This window comes from Musca autumnalis, unplaced genomic scaffold (genome assembly GCF_047663935.1).
Source record: "Musca autumnalis isolate F117 unplaced genomic scaffold, ASM4766393v1 scaffold_5, whole genome shotgun sequence".
Taxonomy (NCBI): domain Eukaryota; kingdom Metazoa; phylum Arthropoda; class Insecta; order Diptera; family Muscidae; genus Musca; species Musca autumnalis.
Window position 1 is genome coordinate 67,788,791 of NW_027412088.1, and position 17,927 is coordinate 67,806,717.

General features: G+C 32.2%; 1 protein-coding gene across 10 annotated transcripts in view; it reads right to left on the reverse strand.

Moving 5' to 3' along the window:
* The window catches only part of ASPP (Ankyrin-repeat, SH3-domain, and Proline-rich-region containing Protein), a 512,118-nt gene that overhangs the window by 27,561 nt on the left and 466,630 nt on the right, over positions 1-17,927 (reverse strand). Inside the window, exons 1-2 of one of the 10 annotated variants that reach the window (XM_073991517.1) lie at positions 6,879-7,191; positions 6,083-6,597 (exon numbers count right to left, since the gene is read on the reverse strand). The exons of 6 other annotated variants lie outside the window; for them this stretch is intronic. In XM_073991517.1, the coding sequence (XP_073847618.1) occupies positions 6,083-6,349 (267 nt within the window). In that variant the 5' untranslated portion in view covers positions 6,350-6,597; positions 6,879-7,191. Of the gene's footprint in view, positions 1-6,082; positions 7,238-17,927 lie in introns of those variants that run through there. 3 more of the 10 variants (XM_073991520.1, XM_073991518.1, XM_073991519.1) reach the window with 3 other exon arrangements.

Here is a 17,927-nt window from a genome sequence, read left to right on the forward strand (position 1 = left end):
TCGGTGGCAGCACGACACTCCTGATCATACCATGGATTCCTTGGTGGAGGCCTCTGGTATCCAAGTATGGATTTTGCGGCTGTTTGCATGGAGTGGGCAATGCTTTGCCATTGCGCTGATATTTTATCGGGATGAGGAGTGCTTTGATTAAGCAATTGGGCTAGTTGAGTGGAATATGCTGTGGCTATCTGTTGTGATTGCAGCTTACCGATGTCTAACTTTCGTGTTGTGTCTGTTCGTAGTTTGTTTGCTACGTTTAAGCGGGTGCGTACCTTTGCTGCAACAAGGTAGGTGGTGGTCCGAATCAATGTTTGCGCCTCGGAACCATTGTACATCCAACACGCTCGATGAATGTCTTCCATCTATCACAACATGATCAATTTGATTTCTTGTTTTCTGATCTGGAGACAGCCAGGTGCCCTTATGAATATCGAGATGATTAAATCTGGTACTGCTAACTACCATGTTTTTTGCAGCTGCAAAGTCTATCAGCCTCATACCATTGTCAGACGTTTCACTGTGGAGGCTGAATTTCCCGACTGTTGGGCCAAAGATATTCTCCTTTCCCATTTTGGCATTAAAATCGCCTAGAATGATTTTAATGTCATGGGCAGGGCAACGGTCATATGTTTCTTCTAAGCGCTCGTAAAATATATCTTTGGTCTGTTCGTCCTTTTCTTCAGTGGGAGCATGAGCGCAAATAAAGCTGATGTTAAAGAATTTAGCTTTTATTCGAATTGCAGCAAGTCTTTCATTCACTGGAGTGAAGTTGGATACCAGATGTTTTAGTCTCCGACTAACTACAAATCCGCAACCAAACTCACGCTTTACGTCATGGCAGCTATAATACAGTGCGTCACCTTTAGGTGTTGTTGTGACACCTTTCCCAATCCATCGTATTTGCTGTATGGCAGTAATATCGGTCTTGTACTTTTCAAGTACGTCTGCCAATGCGAAGACTGCACCTTCTCTATAAAGAGTGCGAACATTCCAGGTGCAGGTTCGCAGATCATGGTCCTTAAAACGAAGAGTTTGGTACCAAAAGAGGTTTCAGACAAGGAGACAGCCTTTCGTGTGATGTCTTTAACATCCTGCTGGAAAAGGTTATACGAGAGGCAAACGTCAAAAGAAGTGACACAATCTACACCAATAGTCACATGTTACTTGCTTATGCTGATGAAGGTCGAAGGAGAATCTGCTAAAGTGGGTCTGGCGGTAAACGGTGAGAAGAACTTGGTGTCGACGCGCAATGCGTCTATTGAGCTCGGACCGACTGTGGAAGTTGGTTCCTATAATATTGAGGTAGTAAAAGACTTCGTCTACCTCGGCACCTCCGTAAACACAACAAACGACATCAGTTGTGAAATAAAAAGAAGAATTATATTGGCCAACAGATGCTACTTTGGTTTAAGTAAGCAGTTCAAAAACAAAGCCACATCTCGTCAAACAAAAATAACGCTCTACAAAACACTGATACTACCCGTGCTGATGAATGGGATGAAAAGGCGCGGTATTCCAGAAAGCGAAGCAACAAATAGAGAGAATTGGAGATCTTTTCTTAGTTCGGCCTATAGAACAAATGTTCTGTAATGGGCCAGCTAAGTAAGTAAATAGAGTTTTCTTTTAAAATTGCTGAAAACTTTGAAGGGTAATATAGGTGTAATCTTACATGACAATCTCCTGGTTTTTGATTGAGAAAATACTCTTACTACATGCTTAACAAATCCCTGAAGTTATATGAATGTAAAATTTTTATTAAATTTTTATACCCTCAACATTTATGCTAACGAGGGTATATACTATATTTGTCCACTCCATCCGCTACCTCCCACACACCTACTATCGAATCACTTTGATTTTTTGTTGAAGCAACTTACATTCGCTGCCTCAATTACAATGGTAAAAGTTTTTTCAGGGGCAAGTGTAATAGCCCCCTAAATACATAGGTTTTTTTGGAAAAAATGTTTAAATTTACACAGGCTGAGGGGTATATCGTAGGGGGTACAACATTTTCCAACTGAAATTTGTCGGTATAGATCCACGTCTTCATATAGCCCCCATAGAGCGGTACCTCCCGATTTTCTGTATTTTGAAGGTTGTGTCATCACTATCCCACACAAGTGTCTAAAACTTAATATGTAGTCTTCGTTGGGGCGTGCAAAACTTTCCATCTGAAATTTGTCGGTATAGGTCCACGTATTCATATAACCCCCATAGAACGGTACCTCCCCATTTTTGGTATTTTGAAGCTTGTGGCCTCAATATCTCCCCAGAATGGCTGAAAATTGGTATTTAGTTTTCGTTGTGGGTATTCAACTCTTCCCCGAAATTTGTCGGCATAGGTCTACGCATTTATATAGGCCCCCATAGAACGATACCTCTCGAATTTCAGTATTTTGAAGGGTTTGGTCTCATTATCACACCGAAATGGTTGTAATTTGGTATTTAGTCTTCGTTGGGGGTATTAAACTTTCGACCTTTAATTTTTCGGTACAGGTCCACGTCTTCATTTAACCCCCATTGAGTTGTACCTCCTGATTTTCGGCATTTTGAAGGCTGTGGCCTGAATATCCCACCGAAATGGCTGTAGTTTGGTATTTAGTTTTTCATGGGGTATTAAATATTTCAGAAAAGAATTATCAGTATAGGTCCACGTCTTCATATAGCCGCCATAGAAGCGTACTTAGTCCTCTTTGGGACTTTCGCCCAGAAATTTGTCAGTATACGTCCACGTTTTCATATAGCCCCCATAGAACGGTGTACCTTCAGATTTTCGGTATTTTGAAGGTTGTAAAGAAAATTTTCTAACCAAAATGGGTGAAATTTTTTATTTGGTCTTCTTTGAGGCTAAACAAACATTCTCCCGGCGCACCGTATATGACATTGTTTGAAAAGGAGCCGATACAAGTCAGTGCATTGTCCCAATTTGAACTTCTAAATCTCAAAAATGGTAAAACCTACGAAAATATCATAAAGAACAATCTTGTAGAGAATTTTCACTGCTACAACATTGTTTTATACCCTTCACCATAGTATGGAGGGTATATTAAGTTTGTCATTCCGTTTGTAACACATCGAACTAATCATATGCGACCTTATAAAGTATATATATTCTTGATCAGGATAAAATTCGAAGACGATCTAGCCACGTCCGTCTGTCCGTCCGTCCGTCTGTTGTAATCACTCTAGCGTCCGCAATAATTGAGATAGAGTGCTGAAATTTTGCACCGAGGGTCTTTTTTACATAGGCAGGTCAAGTTCGAAGATGGGCTATATCGGTCCACTCTTTGGTATAGCCCCCATATAACGGTACCTCCGGATTTGAGGTATTTTGACGTTCTTCGCCACATTGCAGACCGAATTAGCTGGCACTTAGGGTTCCTAGTGATCAACAAACTTATATCCCAAAAGATATGGGCATAGGTCCATGTTTTGGTATAATCCCCATATAACGGTACCTCCCGATTTTCGGTATTTTCAGATTTTTAGCCACAATTTTTAACCGAACTATCTGAAATTTGACATTTCAGGTTCTCAGTGGTCATGAAACATCTCCACGAAACATCGTCAACATAGGTCCATGTTTTGGTATAGCCCTCATATAACGGTACCTCCCTATTTTCGGTATTTTGAGAATTTTAGCCACAATTTTTAACCGAACTATCTGAAATTTGTCATTTGATGTTCCCAGTGATCATGAAATATCTCCACCAAACATCGTCAACATAGGTCCATGTTTTGGTATGGCCCTCATATAACGGTACCTCCCGATTTTCGGTATTTGGAGAATTTTAGCTACAATTTTTAACCGAATTAGCTGTAATTTGCCATTTGAGATTCCCAGTGATCATGAAATATCTCCACCAAACATCGTCAACATAGGTCCATGTTCTGGTATAGCCCCCATATATCGGTACGGCTCGATTTTCGGTATTTTGAGAATTTTAGCTAAAATTTTTAACCGAACTAGCTGTAATTTGACATTTGAGGTTCTCAGTGGTCATGAAACATCTCCACCAAACATCGTCAACATAGGTCCATGTTTTGATATAGCCCTCATATAACGGTACCTCCCGATTTTCGGTATTTTGAGAATTTTAGCCACAATTTTTAACCGAACTATCTGAAATTTGACATTTGAGGTTCTCAGTGGTCATGAAACATCTCCACGAAACATTGTCAGCATAGGTCCATGTTCTGGTATAGCCCCCATATATCGGTACCTCCCGATTTTCGGTATTTTGAGAATTTTAGTTACAATTTTTAACCGAACTAGCTGTAATTTGACATTTGAGGTTCTCAGTGGTCATGAAACATCTCCACTAAACATCGTCAACATAGGTCCATGTTTTGGTATAGCCCCCATATAACGGTATCTCCCGATTTTCGGTATTTTGAGAATTTTAGCTGCAATTTTTAACCGAACTAGCTGTAAAGATCGGTATTTTGAGAATTTTAGCTAGAATTTTGTCTATTCAAAAATAATCGTCAATATAGGTCCATGTGTTGGTATATTCCCCCATATAACGGTACCTCCCGATTTTCGGGAATTTTCAGTGGTCACGAAATTTCTTTACTAAAATTCGTCAACATAAAAACTTTTTTCGCCAAAATATTTAAAGATAGGTTGACTCTTTGATATAGCCCCGTAGGTGGTACCTTTCACCTAGCTGAACACATTTTTTAGATTAGATTAGATAACACTGTGTAACAAAATGGAGGTGAAAGTCTGGGGCACGGAAAATTCCTCTTGGGGAAGAAAGGCCTTGGTGAGTATTAGCGTTATATCTTTGTTCACTGTTACTTAAGTGTTCTACAAAAACAACAAACAAACATATAATGCTAATTCATTATGGCTTACAGGGTCTCTTGTCCTTCGGGGTTTTTAATATAAACACACTAAGGGCTTTCATCTCCAAAAGGAATTGTCTCTGCCCCAACATATCTGTTCACAGTGTAATTTAAGCAATAGTGGGAGGCAGTAGGAGTCTACCATTGTCGAAAAGTTGTTACACCTAAATTTGTAAAAGGACCCTAATTATTCCATTTTAATTAAGACTATTTTATGGTGGAGGGTATAAAAAGTTCGCCCCGGCCGAACTTAACGACTTTTTACTTGTTTTAGTTTAATTTTGATGGGGCTTGCGGTTCCCAGCAAAATCGTGAGACCTAAAAACCCTATAAATGTGAACTTTAAGCGCAATTTATTTAAAAAGCGCTCCGGCAAATTTGATTTTTTTATTTTTCTCACATTCCGCAAAAACTTCCCAGGTGTAAGCTCCTTTCATGTAAAGTTGGTTCAAGAGCACCGTGTATTCTATAGGTTATAATGGATTTCTTCAAATAATAAATTTACTTAAAGTATTTCATTTTATGACCCATTGTCAGTTTACAGTTAAGAATACCTCCTACATTTCAAAGCCCTTGATTACGTACTCAATTTTATCACATCTTGAGTATTTCACTTACTTTCATGTGTTTTATGAATTCAGAGAATTCCGTCTGGAAACGGTGTAAAGTTTTATATGGAAATTTTAATAATAATATATTTTACAATTGAACGAATTTTTGTTAACATCATTCGATTGATAAAAATAAAAGTTTTTGCATAAAATGTAATTCCACTTAAGACACTTCAAAACAATGAATAAATAAATGTATTGGAAAAGAACACAAGCAATCGCACATTCATACTCACACACACAAGCAATAAATACAACTTAACAAATAAGCTTAAAAAAGCAATCAGCCTTAATAAAAACACACAAAAAATGAAAATAAAAAACAACGAATTTAAATAAATTTATGACAAAACTTCTTCTAACATGAAGTTGTATAGGCAGACAAAACAAAAAAGAGGAACGAATGAACGAACACACACAGAAAGTGGTAAAAACACAAAACACTAACTCTTACACCTGTGTGTAACCAAACAGCAAGGAATTTAAGGCGACAGCCTAAGTTATTTAGTGGCAAGGAATAACAAAAAACCAAGAAAAAGGAAACATTGACTGAGGGATGGAATGGTTGGTTGCTGATTGGTTGCCATGCAAATGTTTAACGGTTGGTAGGCTTGACTTACATTTAATTTTGGTTCGGCTGTTACCACAGTCATATGCTTATTGTTGTTGTTGTCATCGCTGCTGTCACAATTGCTAAAGTTGAAATTGTTGTTGTCATCATTGTTATTATTATTATTGCTGATGTTGTTGTTGCTATTATTACTATTGATAAATATGCTATTGTTGCTGTTGTTGTGAAATGAACGTTGTCTCGTTGTGGGTCTAACTGAGGATGGTGGCATTTTTGGTAAATTTCCCGATACCGGTCGACACACACAAGTCAACATTATGTTGCCGGTGTTTTTTTTTTGAATTTCCCAAGGGGGAATGGGTTGGTGTTTTGTTGTTTTCGTTGAAACTTTAAGACACTTAACTAAGACGTCTTTTAGACGTTTTATTGATTTCCTTTTATTTGTTACAACCTTCAAATTTGTATTCACTTATTTTGGTAACACAGTTCCTTGTCTATTGGATTTCGTTGCACTTTATTTTTGGGTTTTTGTTTTGTTGCATTTATGTTGCCATTGCTTTAAAACTGTAAATTTTAGAGTTAGAAAAAATAAGAATAGAGCATATTTTCCACATCAAAAATCATATTACATTTCATTCAATATAACCAGAACTATGTACATATTTCCCTTTGTCACTCCCTCCAATACAAATTTCCCGTCACATTTCACTAGAAAATTTCTTCCTTTTCATTTTGCAAAACAAAAAAAAAAAAAAATGGTTTTGAACATTGTGACGACAAACATATTTTTTTCCACTAAAACGTGTTCAATTGTCAATCCTTTTTTGGGAAACACATTCACTCACACTATATTGAGAACGTGTTTGGATGAAATATTTGCCGTGTGTGCCAGTGAGTGTTTGCACTTTCAATTCCTTTATCCTTTCGATATTCTAGGGGTAACAACACAAAATGATTTCATTTCATTTCACAATTTTCAAGTGTCCTATGTGTGTGCGGGTGGATTTGTGACAGTTGGAATTTTTTTTTTTCGTTTTCCCGTTTTCTATAACAAAAATGCTGCCACTACTATTGGCATTTTTAGCTGATTTTTAGTTTTTCCGCTTTTTTCCACTCCATTTTCCTTTTGCTTTTGGTTGCCTGCCTTATTTGACAGCAAGTATCCTGAATGAATGAGCGTGTGCTAGCTTAGTTACTAGCACTCAGCTTTTAGTGGAGAATAGTTGTTTAGCCAAGTCTATGTGTGTGTGCGTGGGTGGGAAAAATTGTTGTGTATATGTATGTGGTGAGTGTTTGTTTTAAAGTGTTGCCACTGACAACGTTGACAGTACCGACATTTGGTTTAGTTAAAACCCCAAAAATTTAGTGTTTCAATAAGGAAGGTGGCAGCAGTAGGGACGGGAAAAATAACACAATTATGTGATTTTTAAGGGGTCCAAAGAGGACAGAAAACGTGAATTTTTTAATGATTTTTATGGGGATCCAAAGAGTTCTATAAGCGTGGATTTGTTCATGATTTTTAATGGCATCCAAGAGGACAGTAAGCTTGAATTTTTTAATGATTTTTAAGGAGATCCAAAGAGGACAATAAGCGTGGATTTTTTAATGATTTTTAAGGGGATCCAAGGAGGAGATTAAACCTGGATTTTTTAATAATTTTTAAGGGGATCCAAGGAGGACTGTAAGCGTAGATTTTTAAATAATTTTTAAGGGGCCACAAGGAGGACATTAAATGTGGATTTTTTTATGATTTTTAAGGGGATCCAAGGAGGACTGTAAGCTTGCATTTTTTTAATGATTAAAGGGGATCCAAGGAGGACTGTAAGCGTGGATTTTTTAATAATTTTTAAGGTCCAGGGAGGACTGTAAGATTGAATTTTTTAAAAAAATTTAAGGGATCCAAGGAGGACTGTAGGCGTGGATTTTTTTATTAATTTTTAAGGGGGCAAAAAGTGGACAGACAATAAAGGTGGATTTTTATGATTTTTAAGGCAAACCAAGCGGGATAGTAAGAGCGGTTTTTTTTAAAGATTTTTAGGTGATCAAAAGAGGACAATAAGCGTGGATTTTTAATGATTGTTAAGGACAAACGAGGAGGACAATAAGCGTAAATTTTTTAATGATTTGTAAGGACAAACGAGGAGGACAATGAGCGTAGATTTTTTAATGATTTGTAAGGACAAACGAGGAGGACAATGAGCGTAGATTTTTTATTGATTTTTAAAGAGGACAATAAGCGTGTTGTTTTTTAATGAGTTTGAAGGAAATTCAACAGGACAATAAACGTGGATTTTTAATGAGTTTTAAGGCGATCCAAAGAGGACAATAGGCATGGATTTTTTAATAATTTTTAAGGAAATCCAAACAGGACAATAAGCGTGGATTTTTTAATGATTTTTAAGGAAATTCAAACAGGACAATAAGCGAGGATTTTTTAATGATTTTTAAGGAAATTCAAACAGTAACAATAAGCGAGGATTTTTTAATGATTTTTAAGGAAATCCCAACAGAACAATAAGCGTGGATTTTTAATGATTTTTAAGGAAATCCAAACAGGACAATAACCGAGGATTTTAATTGATTTTTAAGAAAATCCAAAGAGGACAATAAGCGAGGATTTTTTGTTGATTTTTAAGAAAATCCAAAGAGGAAAATTGGCGTGGATTTTTTAAATGAATTTAAGAAAATCCAAAGAGGACAATAAGCGTGGATTTTTTGTTGATTTTTAAGAAATCCAAACAGGACGATAAGCATTGATTTTTTTTAATTATTTCTAAGAAAATCCAAAGAGGACAATAAGCGTGGAAATTCAAACAGGAAAATATGCGTGGATTTTTAATGATTTTTAAGAAAATCAAAGAGGACAATAAGTTAGGATTGTTAAGGATTTTTAAGAAAATCGAAACAGCACAAAAGCGGGATTTTTTAATGACGATTCAAGAATGTATCGTGTTTTTATTTAAAGAATTTTAGAGCCTAAGTATGGTGGATTTTTTAAAGAATTTTAGAGCCTAAGTATCGTGGATTTCTAAAGAATTTAGAGGCTAAGTATCGTGGATTTTTTAAAGAATTTTAGAGCCTAAGTATCGTGGATTTTTTAAAGAATTTTAGAGCCTAAGTATCGTAGATTTTTGAAAGAATTTTGGAGCCTAAGTATCGTGGATTTTTTAAAGAATTTTAGAGCCTAAGTATCGTGGATTTTTTAAAGAATTTTAGAGCCTAAGTATCGTGGATTTTTTAAAGAATTTTAGAGCCTATGTATCGTGGATTTTTTAAAGAATTTGAGAGACTAAGTATCGTGGATTTTCTAAAGAATTTTATAGCCTAAGTATCGCGGATTTTTTAACCCATATCGTACCGAGAAAAAATTTTTATTTATTTTTTAAAAACAAAGCACTTTTTAGGGTAATTTGGACCCACTGATGTTAAAAATCAACTCAAAAAAAATTTTCCGATTTTTCGTTTTCCCGGAAAGTGGTGTTCGAAATTTCGAACACTGACACTTAAGCTATATATATAGAAGTCAAATAAAACTGATTTATTTGCCGTTTTATTGATTTATTTCACCATTTTTGTCTGAAAAAATGGTTGAAGATTGGTATTGAGACTTCTTTGGACCTACAAAACTTTTCCCCAAATGTGTCATCACTGGTCCACGTTTTGGATTGCCCCCCATAGGACGGTACCCCCGATTTTCGGGAGCTTTCGAGGATTTAGCTGCATTATCCTACAGAAAGGACCGTAAATTAATACATATTTAGTCTTTTTTGAGGTTACTTAACTTTCCTCCAGAAATTTGTCAGCATAGGTCCACGTTTTATATAGCCTCCGATTCTAGGGTATTTCAGGCTTTTAGCCGCACTATCCTTTAGAAATGGCTAAAATTTAGTATTTAGTCTTATATGGTGCTATAATAACTTTTCCCCGCAATTTGTCAGTAAATTTCCACGTTTTGATATACCCATCGATATGTAGGTTAATTACCAGCGTTCGAAATTTCGAACAGTCATCTTTGCACATCTGTAAAGTCGCGCTTGCGCATGTAAATCAAGTTCTCTTAATTTTGTGAAACGGCTACATATATTGGCAATAATTCCCCATGATTACTTTTTTAATTTCATTTTTTTATAATTTTTTAAAATTAATTTAAAAAAGATCCAAAAATATAGGTTTTAAAAATCTACCCTTAACATCGAGGGGGAGGTGGGGTTTTCAAGGGAACAATTTTGTTTTATTTGCTGACAGATTAGACTTTATACATATACCAAAACTTGTTTAAAATTTAACCTTTTTCATCCATAAATATTTTTTTGAAAAAAAGTGATTTTACTGTTCGAAAAATCGAACACCAAGTACGAAATGGGTTAAAGACTTTTAGAGCCTAAGTACATATCATGGATTTTTTAAAGAATTTTAGAGCCTAAGTATCGTGGATTTTTTAAAGAATTTTAGAGCCTAAGTATCATGGATTTTTTAAAGAATTTTAGAGCCTAAGTATCGTGGATTTTTTAAAGAATTTTAGAGCCTAAGTATCCTGGATTTTTTAAAGAATTTTAGAGCTTAATAATCGACAATAAGCGGCATTTTTTAATGGCGATCCAAAGAGGGCAGTAGCTTAATTATCGTGGTTTTTTAATGAATATTTAGAGCTTATTAATCGTGGACTTTTTAAAAAATTATTAGAGCTTAATAATCGTGGATTTTTTAAAGAATTTTAGAGCCTAAGTATAGAGGATTTTTAAAGAATTTTAGAGCCTAAGTATCGTGAATTTTTTAAAGAATTTTAGAGCCTAAGTATCGTGGATTTTTTAAAGAATTCTAGAGTCTAAGTATCGTGGATTTTTTTAAAGAACTTTAGAGCCTAAGTATCGTGGATTTTTTAAAGAATTTTAGAGCCTAGGTATCGTGGATTTTTTAAAGAATTTTAGAGCCTAAGTATCGTGGATTTTTTAAAGAATTTTAGATCCTAGGTATCGTGGATTTTTTAAAGAATTTTAGAGCCTAAGTATCGTGGATTTTTTAAAGAATTTTAGAGCCTAAGTATCGTGGATTTTTTAAAGAAATTTAGAGCCTAAGTATCGTGGATTTTTTAAAGAATTTTAGAGCCTAAGTATCGTGGATTTTTTAAAGAATTTTAGAGCCTAAGTATCGTGGATTTTTTTAAAGAATTTTAGAGCCTAAGTATCGTGGATTTTTTTAATGAATTTTAGAGCCTAAGTATCGTGGATTTTTTAAAGAATTTTAGAGCCTAAGTATCGTGGATTTTTTAAAGAATTTTAGAGCCTAAGTATCGTGGATTTTTTTAATGAATTTTAGAGCCTAAGTATCGTGGATTTTTTAAAGAATTTTAGAGCCTAAGTATCGTGGATTTTTTAAAGAATTTTAGAGCCTAAGTATCGTGGATTTTTTAAAGAATTTTAGAGCCTAAGTATCGTGGATTTTTTAAAGAATTTTAGAGCCTAAGTATCGTGGATTTTTTAAAGAATTTTAGAGCCTAAGTATCGTGGATTTTTTAAAGAATTTTAGAGCCTAAGTATCGTGGATTTTTTAAAGAATTTTAGAGCCTAAGTATCGTGGATTTTTTAAAGAATTTTAGAGCCTAAGTATCGTGGATTTTTTAAAGAATTTTAGAGCCTAAGTATCGTGGATTTTTTAAAGAATTTTAGAGCCTAAGTATCGTGGATTTTTTAAAGAATTTTAGAGCCTAAGTATCGTGGATTTTTTAAAGAATTTTAGAGCCTAAGTATCGTGGATTTTTTAAAGAATTTTAGAGCCTAAGTATCGTGGATTTTTTAAAGAATATTTGGAGCTTAATAATCGTGGATTTTTTAGAGAATATTTAGAGCTTAATTGTCTTGGATTTTTTAAGAATATTTAGAGCTTAATTATCGAAAAATAGGACAATAACCGGGATCTTTTTTACTTAAATTTTTTAATGATTTTTAAGGGTAGGACAATAAGTAATTTTTAGGGGGATTCCAAGAGGACAGGAAACGTTATATTTTAATTTGTAAGAAAATCCTAAGAGGATAATTGTTATGAAGATTTGTATATCAACATTCTGTTGTAATTTGCATAGATTGACTTATACGCTCCTAACCCGAGGATTTTAAAGTTTTCTTTTTGCTGGCGTATTTTAACAAATTAAGGAAAATAAACAGTTTTTTAGGGAATACCCCATACCGAACATTTTCTATACAAAATCTTTATTTCTTGCACCACCGACACCTCCCTCTTACATCTGCCAAATGTGTTTGTTGTTTCTTTTTATCGCTTCCAACTTGTTTCAATTCAATTTTGAACATTTGACAAGGACAACGGGAATCGCAATACTCAACCCCCAATATTGTCAACGATGTGTCATTGCTTATTGCTCATCAAAAAATATTATCTTTCTTGCAGAAAATTTCCAATAAACCATAAAAAACATGTCGTTTCATTAAAAATAACACAAGCTGGTAGTTATGATGGCATACAACGCTAATAATAATAAAAGTCTTAATCAAAATATTGAAAGAAAAAAAAAACATAGAACATCACAGAGGGGGAGTGATGTTGTAAACAATTTTCTTCAAATAATTTCCAACATTAAATGAAGCTTTAAATGACACACACACATGTACTGCAGTGTGCCAAGGAGGAGTAAAATCGTTGAATTATTTCCTTAAATATCTTTATTAAATATGCGGCTTAACATTTAATTAATGATTCTATACTTGCAGACAGGTCTCGCCTACATGTGGATAAATATTGTCAATAGATTGGAGACTGTTCGATAATGACAAAATGAATGAAATTTAATAACACCAAAAGAAAGCGGGAGAAAAACAGCAGCCAAAAACAAATGTTTCCTGGAAAGACAAATTCCTGGAGCCATTAATTTTATCGTTAGAAAACCTCAACGCTGACACAAGGCTGACTGTAAGGATTATCGTGTTGTGTATGCAGGATATAGTGGAGGAGAAATGAAGGTAGGTTGATTGAACAAAACAGGATTTTCGTAATATAAATTTCTGGAAAGTAACAAAACTCTCACCATACATACATACATACATACATACATACATACATATAAAGATTACAATTTGAATTACTTGCATTTAAGCAGAGCTGACAAAAAAATGACATTTTAAAACAAAATGTTTCAATTTTTACTTTAAATATTTATTTTTAATAGTAAAATGTTTGATGTCTATAAGAGAACATAAGGATGACTATTAACTGATTTTATGAATTTTTTTAGAGTCTAAACCAGTGCTTTTTTTTTTGAATTGTTAAAGCTTAAAAATCGTGGATTTTTTAAAAGAATTTTTAGAGCTTAATAATCGTCGATTTTTTATAGATTTTTAGAGCTTGATAATCGTTGATTTTTTAAAGAATTTTTAGAGCTTAATAGTCGTGGATTTTTTAAAGTATTTTTAGAGCTTAATAGTCGTGTCTTTTTTAAAGTATTTTCAGAACTTATAATGGTTGATTTTTAAAGGATTTTTAGAGCTTAATAATATTAGATTTTTAAAGAATTGTTTGAGCTTAATGATCGTGGATGTTTTTTAGAATTTTTAGATCTTAATAATCTTGGATTTTTTAAAGAATTGTAAAGATTAATAATCTTGGATTTTTTAAAGAACTTTTAGAGCTTAGTAAGCCTGGATTTTTTATACCCTCAGCCTTTAGGCTAAGGAGAGTATATACACTTTGATACGATGAAAATGTGCCTCATCGAAATAATGGTTTTAGACCCCAAGTATGTTTGGACGAAATGTGTTTCAGACAATTTGGAGTCGATCTAGCCATGTCCGTCCGTCTGTCCTGCTGGCTGGAGCGCACGATAACTCTCGAACCGATGAACCGATTCGATTCAAATTTTGGCTTTCGTAATATTTTGCCCAAACTTAGTTTAAGTTCGAAGATGGACTATATCGGTCCACTCCTTCCGGTACCTCCCCCACAAAAGTTCGAAAAAGTTCGGAAAATTTGTGCGCACGATAACTCTTTAAGGGGGTAACCGATTTGGTTCATACTTTGCTCATCATCAAATATGTACCAGACTTAGATGAGGTTCCAATATGGACTCAATAGGTCTACTCCTTCGGGTACCTCCCACACAAAATTTCGGATAAGTTCAGTTTAGGACCTGCTCTCGAATCGCTTTGGTTTTTGTTTTAGCAACTTGTATTCACTGCCCCCCATACGACGGTACAAGTTTCAGCAGGGGCAAGTCCAAACTTCCTGAGAAAATAGCTTGAAAGTTTCACAAAACCCCTATGACACCGTGTGGGGTGGTTGGAGCGCAAGATAACTCTCCAACGGATCTACTGATTGGGTCCAAATTTTGGCCTTAGTAATATTTTGTCCAAACATAGTTTAAGTTCGAAGATAAGCCATATCGGTCCACTCCTTCAGGTACCTCCCCCACAAAATTTCAAAAATGTTCGGAAAAATTATTCGTACGGTAACTTTTGAAGGGAGTGGCCGAATTGGTCCATACTTAACACATCTTAATATATCTACGAGATATAGATCAGGTCCTAATATGGACTATATTTGTCCACTTCATCCAGTACCTCCCAAACAAAATTTCGGATAAGTTCACTTTAAGACCTGCTATCGAATCACTTTTATTTTTGTTGAAGCAACTTGCATTCGCTGCCTCAATTATGATGGTAAAATTTTTTTCAGGGGCAAAACCACACTTCTTAAGCAGACAGCCCAAAGGGAGTAAAACCCCCTTATGGCAACGTATGTAGTGGCTGGAGATCGACTTCCATAATGGTCAATGTCGATCCATTCTTTTAAGTAATTCCCCCGCAAAACTTCTGCTCTTTAATCTAATCAACATATTTGTCGGTTCATGCGTTCAAAATTTTTAAAACCCTCTAAATACCTACGTTTTATGGGAAAAAATTGTTTCAATATACACAGGCTGAGGGTATATCTCTGTCGGCCAAGCCGACTGATACTTTTTTTACTTGTTAAAGAATTTTTAGATACCAATAATAATTTTTAGAGAATTTTTAAAGCCAAATAATAATTTTTAAAGCATTTTTAGAGTCGAATAATAATTTTTAAAGACTTTTTAGAGCTCAATAATAATGTGTAAAGAATTTGGGGAAACATTTTTAAAGAATTTCTACGGTCCAATAACAAATTTTAAAGAATATTTAGGGCCTTATAATAATTTTTGAAGAATTGCTAGAGTCCAATAATAGTTTTTTAAGATTTTTTAGGGCCCAATAATAACTTTTCAAGAATTTTTGCAGGCCAATAATAATTTTTAAAGAATTTTTAGAGCCCAGTAAAATTTTTTAAAGAACTTCTAAGGCTCAATTATAATTTTTAAGGAATTTTTAGAGCCAAATAATAATTTATAAAGAAATTTTGAATTTTTTAAAGGGCTTAATAATAATTTTAAAGAATTTTTAGGGCCCAGTAATAATTTAAAAAAAAAAAAAAAATTCTGGAGTCCAACAATAATTTTTAAATAATTTTTATATCTCAATAATAAATTTTAAAGATTTTTTTTGAGCACAATAATAATTATTAAAAATTTTTATGGCCCAATAATAGTTTTTAAAGAAATTCTAGAACCCAATAAAATTGTTTAAAGATTTCTAGTGCCCAATAATAATGTTTAAAGCATAATTATTTTAAAAGAATTTTTGGGCCCTATAATAATGTGTAAAGCATAATAATAATAATAATAATAATAATAATAATAATAATAATAATAATAATAATAATAATAATAATAATAATAATAATAATAATAATAATAATAATAATAATAATAATAATAATAATAATAATAATAATAATAATAATAATAATAATAATAATAATAATAATAATAATAATAATAATAATAATAATAATAATAATAATAATAATAATAATAATAATAATAATAATAATAATAATAATAATAATAATAATAATAATAATAATAATAATAATAATAATAATAATAATAATAATAATAATAATAATAATAATAATAATAATAATAATAATAATAATAATAATAATAATAATAATAATAATAATAATAATAATAATAATTTTTCGCTACGCTTTTTTTTAGAGCTCAATAAGAATTTTTGAATTATTTTTAATGAATTATTAGTGTCCAAAAATAATAGTTAAAGAATTTTTAGAGCAGAATAATATTTTTAAAAAATTTTAGATCCCGATAATATTTTTTAAAGAATTTTTAGAGCTCAATAATAATTTTTGAAGAATTTTTAAAGCATAATAATTAAAAATAATCGTGGATTTTTAAAGAATTTTTAGCGCCCAATAATAATTTTTAAAGAATTTTTATGGTCCAATGATAATTTTTAAAGAAGTTTTAGGGCCTTATAATAATTTTTGAAGAATTTCTCGAGCTCAGTAATAATTTTTAAAGAATTTTTAGGGCCCAGTAAAAATTTTTTAAAGAACTTTTAAGGCTCAATAATAATTTTTAAGGAATTTTAGAGCCCAATTATAATTTTTGAAGAATTTTTAGAGCCTAATAATGATTTTTAATGAATTATTAGTGTCCAAAAATAATAGTTAAAGAATTTTTAGAGCAGAATAATATTTTTAAAAAATTTTAGATCCCAATAATATTTTTTAAAGAATTTTTAGAGCTCAATAATAATTTTTGAAGAATTTTTAAAGCATAATAATTATTTTTAATGAATATATAGTGTCCAAAAATATTTTTTAAAGAATTTTTAGAGCAAAATAATAATTTTTTAACCCCAATAATAATTTTAAAAGAATTTTTATGGCGGAATTATCATTTCAAAAGAATTTTTGGAGCTTAATAATCGTGGATTTTTAAAGAATTTTTAGCGCCCAATAATAATTTTTAAAGAATTTTTTTGGTCCAATTATAATTTTTAAAGAAGTTTTAGGGCCTAATAATAATTTTTGAATAATTTCTCGAGCTCAGTAATAATTTTTAAAGAATTTTTAGAGCCCAGTAATAATTTTTTAAAGAACTTTTAGGGCTCAATAATAATTTTTAAAGATTTTTTAGAGCCCAATTATAATTTTTAAAGATTTTTTAGGGCCCATTAATAATTTTTAAACATTTTAAGATCTCAATAATAATTTTTAAATCCCAATAATATTTTTTGAAGAATTTTTAGAGCAGAAGAATAATTTTTAAGGAATTTTTAAGGAGTCCAGTAATAATTTTTAAAGGATTTTTAGGGCCCAATAATAATTTTTAAATAAGTTTTAGAGCCAAATAATAATTTCTAAAGATTTGTTAGGACCCAATAATAATTTTTAAGGAATTTTTAAAGCCCTATTATAATTTTTAAATAATTTTTGAAGCCCAATAATATTTTTAAGCAATTTTTAGGGCCCAGTAATAATTTTTAATAAATTGCTGGAGCCCAATAATAATTTTTTAAGAATTTTTAGAACCCAATATAATTTTTAAAGATTTTTTGGGCCCAATAAAAATTTTTAAATAATTTCTGGGAAAATAATAATTTTTAAGGAATTTTTAGAGTCCAATAATATTTCGTTTAAAGAATTTTTAAAGCGTTGTTTGTCTTTGTTTTAATATTTTATTAAAACATCTTTAATTTATTAATGGGAAAAATGTGCGATGTTTTTTAAAGCTCAATAATAGTTTTTTTAAAAATATTTACGGCCTAGTAATAGTTTTTAAAGAGTTTGTAGATCCCAATAATAATTTTTAAAGAATCTTTAGTGCCCAATAATAATCACGGTGCTCTTGAAACAATTTTAAATGGAAGGTGCTTACACCTCGGAAGTTTTTGCGGATTCTGAAACTACAATGTTTATAGATGAGAAAAATCAAAAAACAAAAGAAATCGCCGGAGCGCTTTTTAAATAAATCGCGATTTAAGTTGAAATTTTTAGGGGTTGTT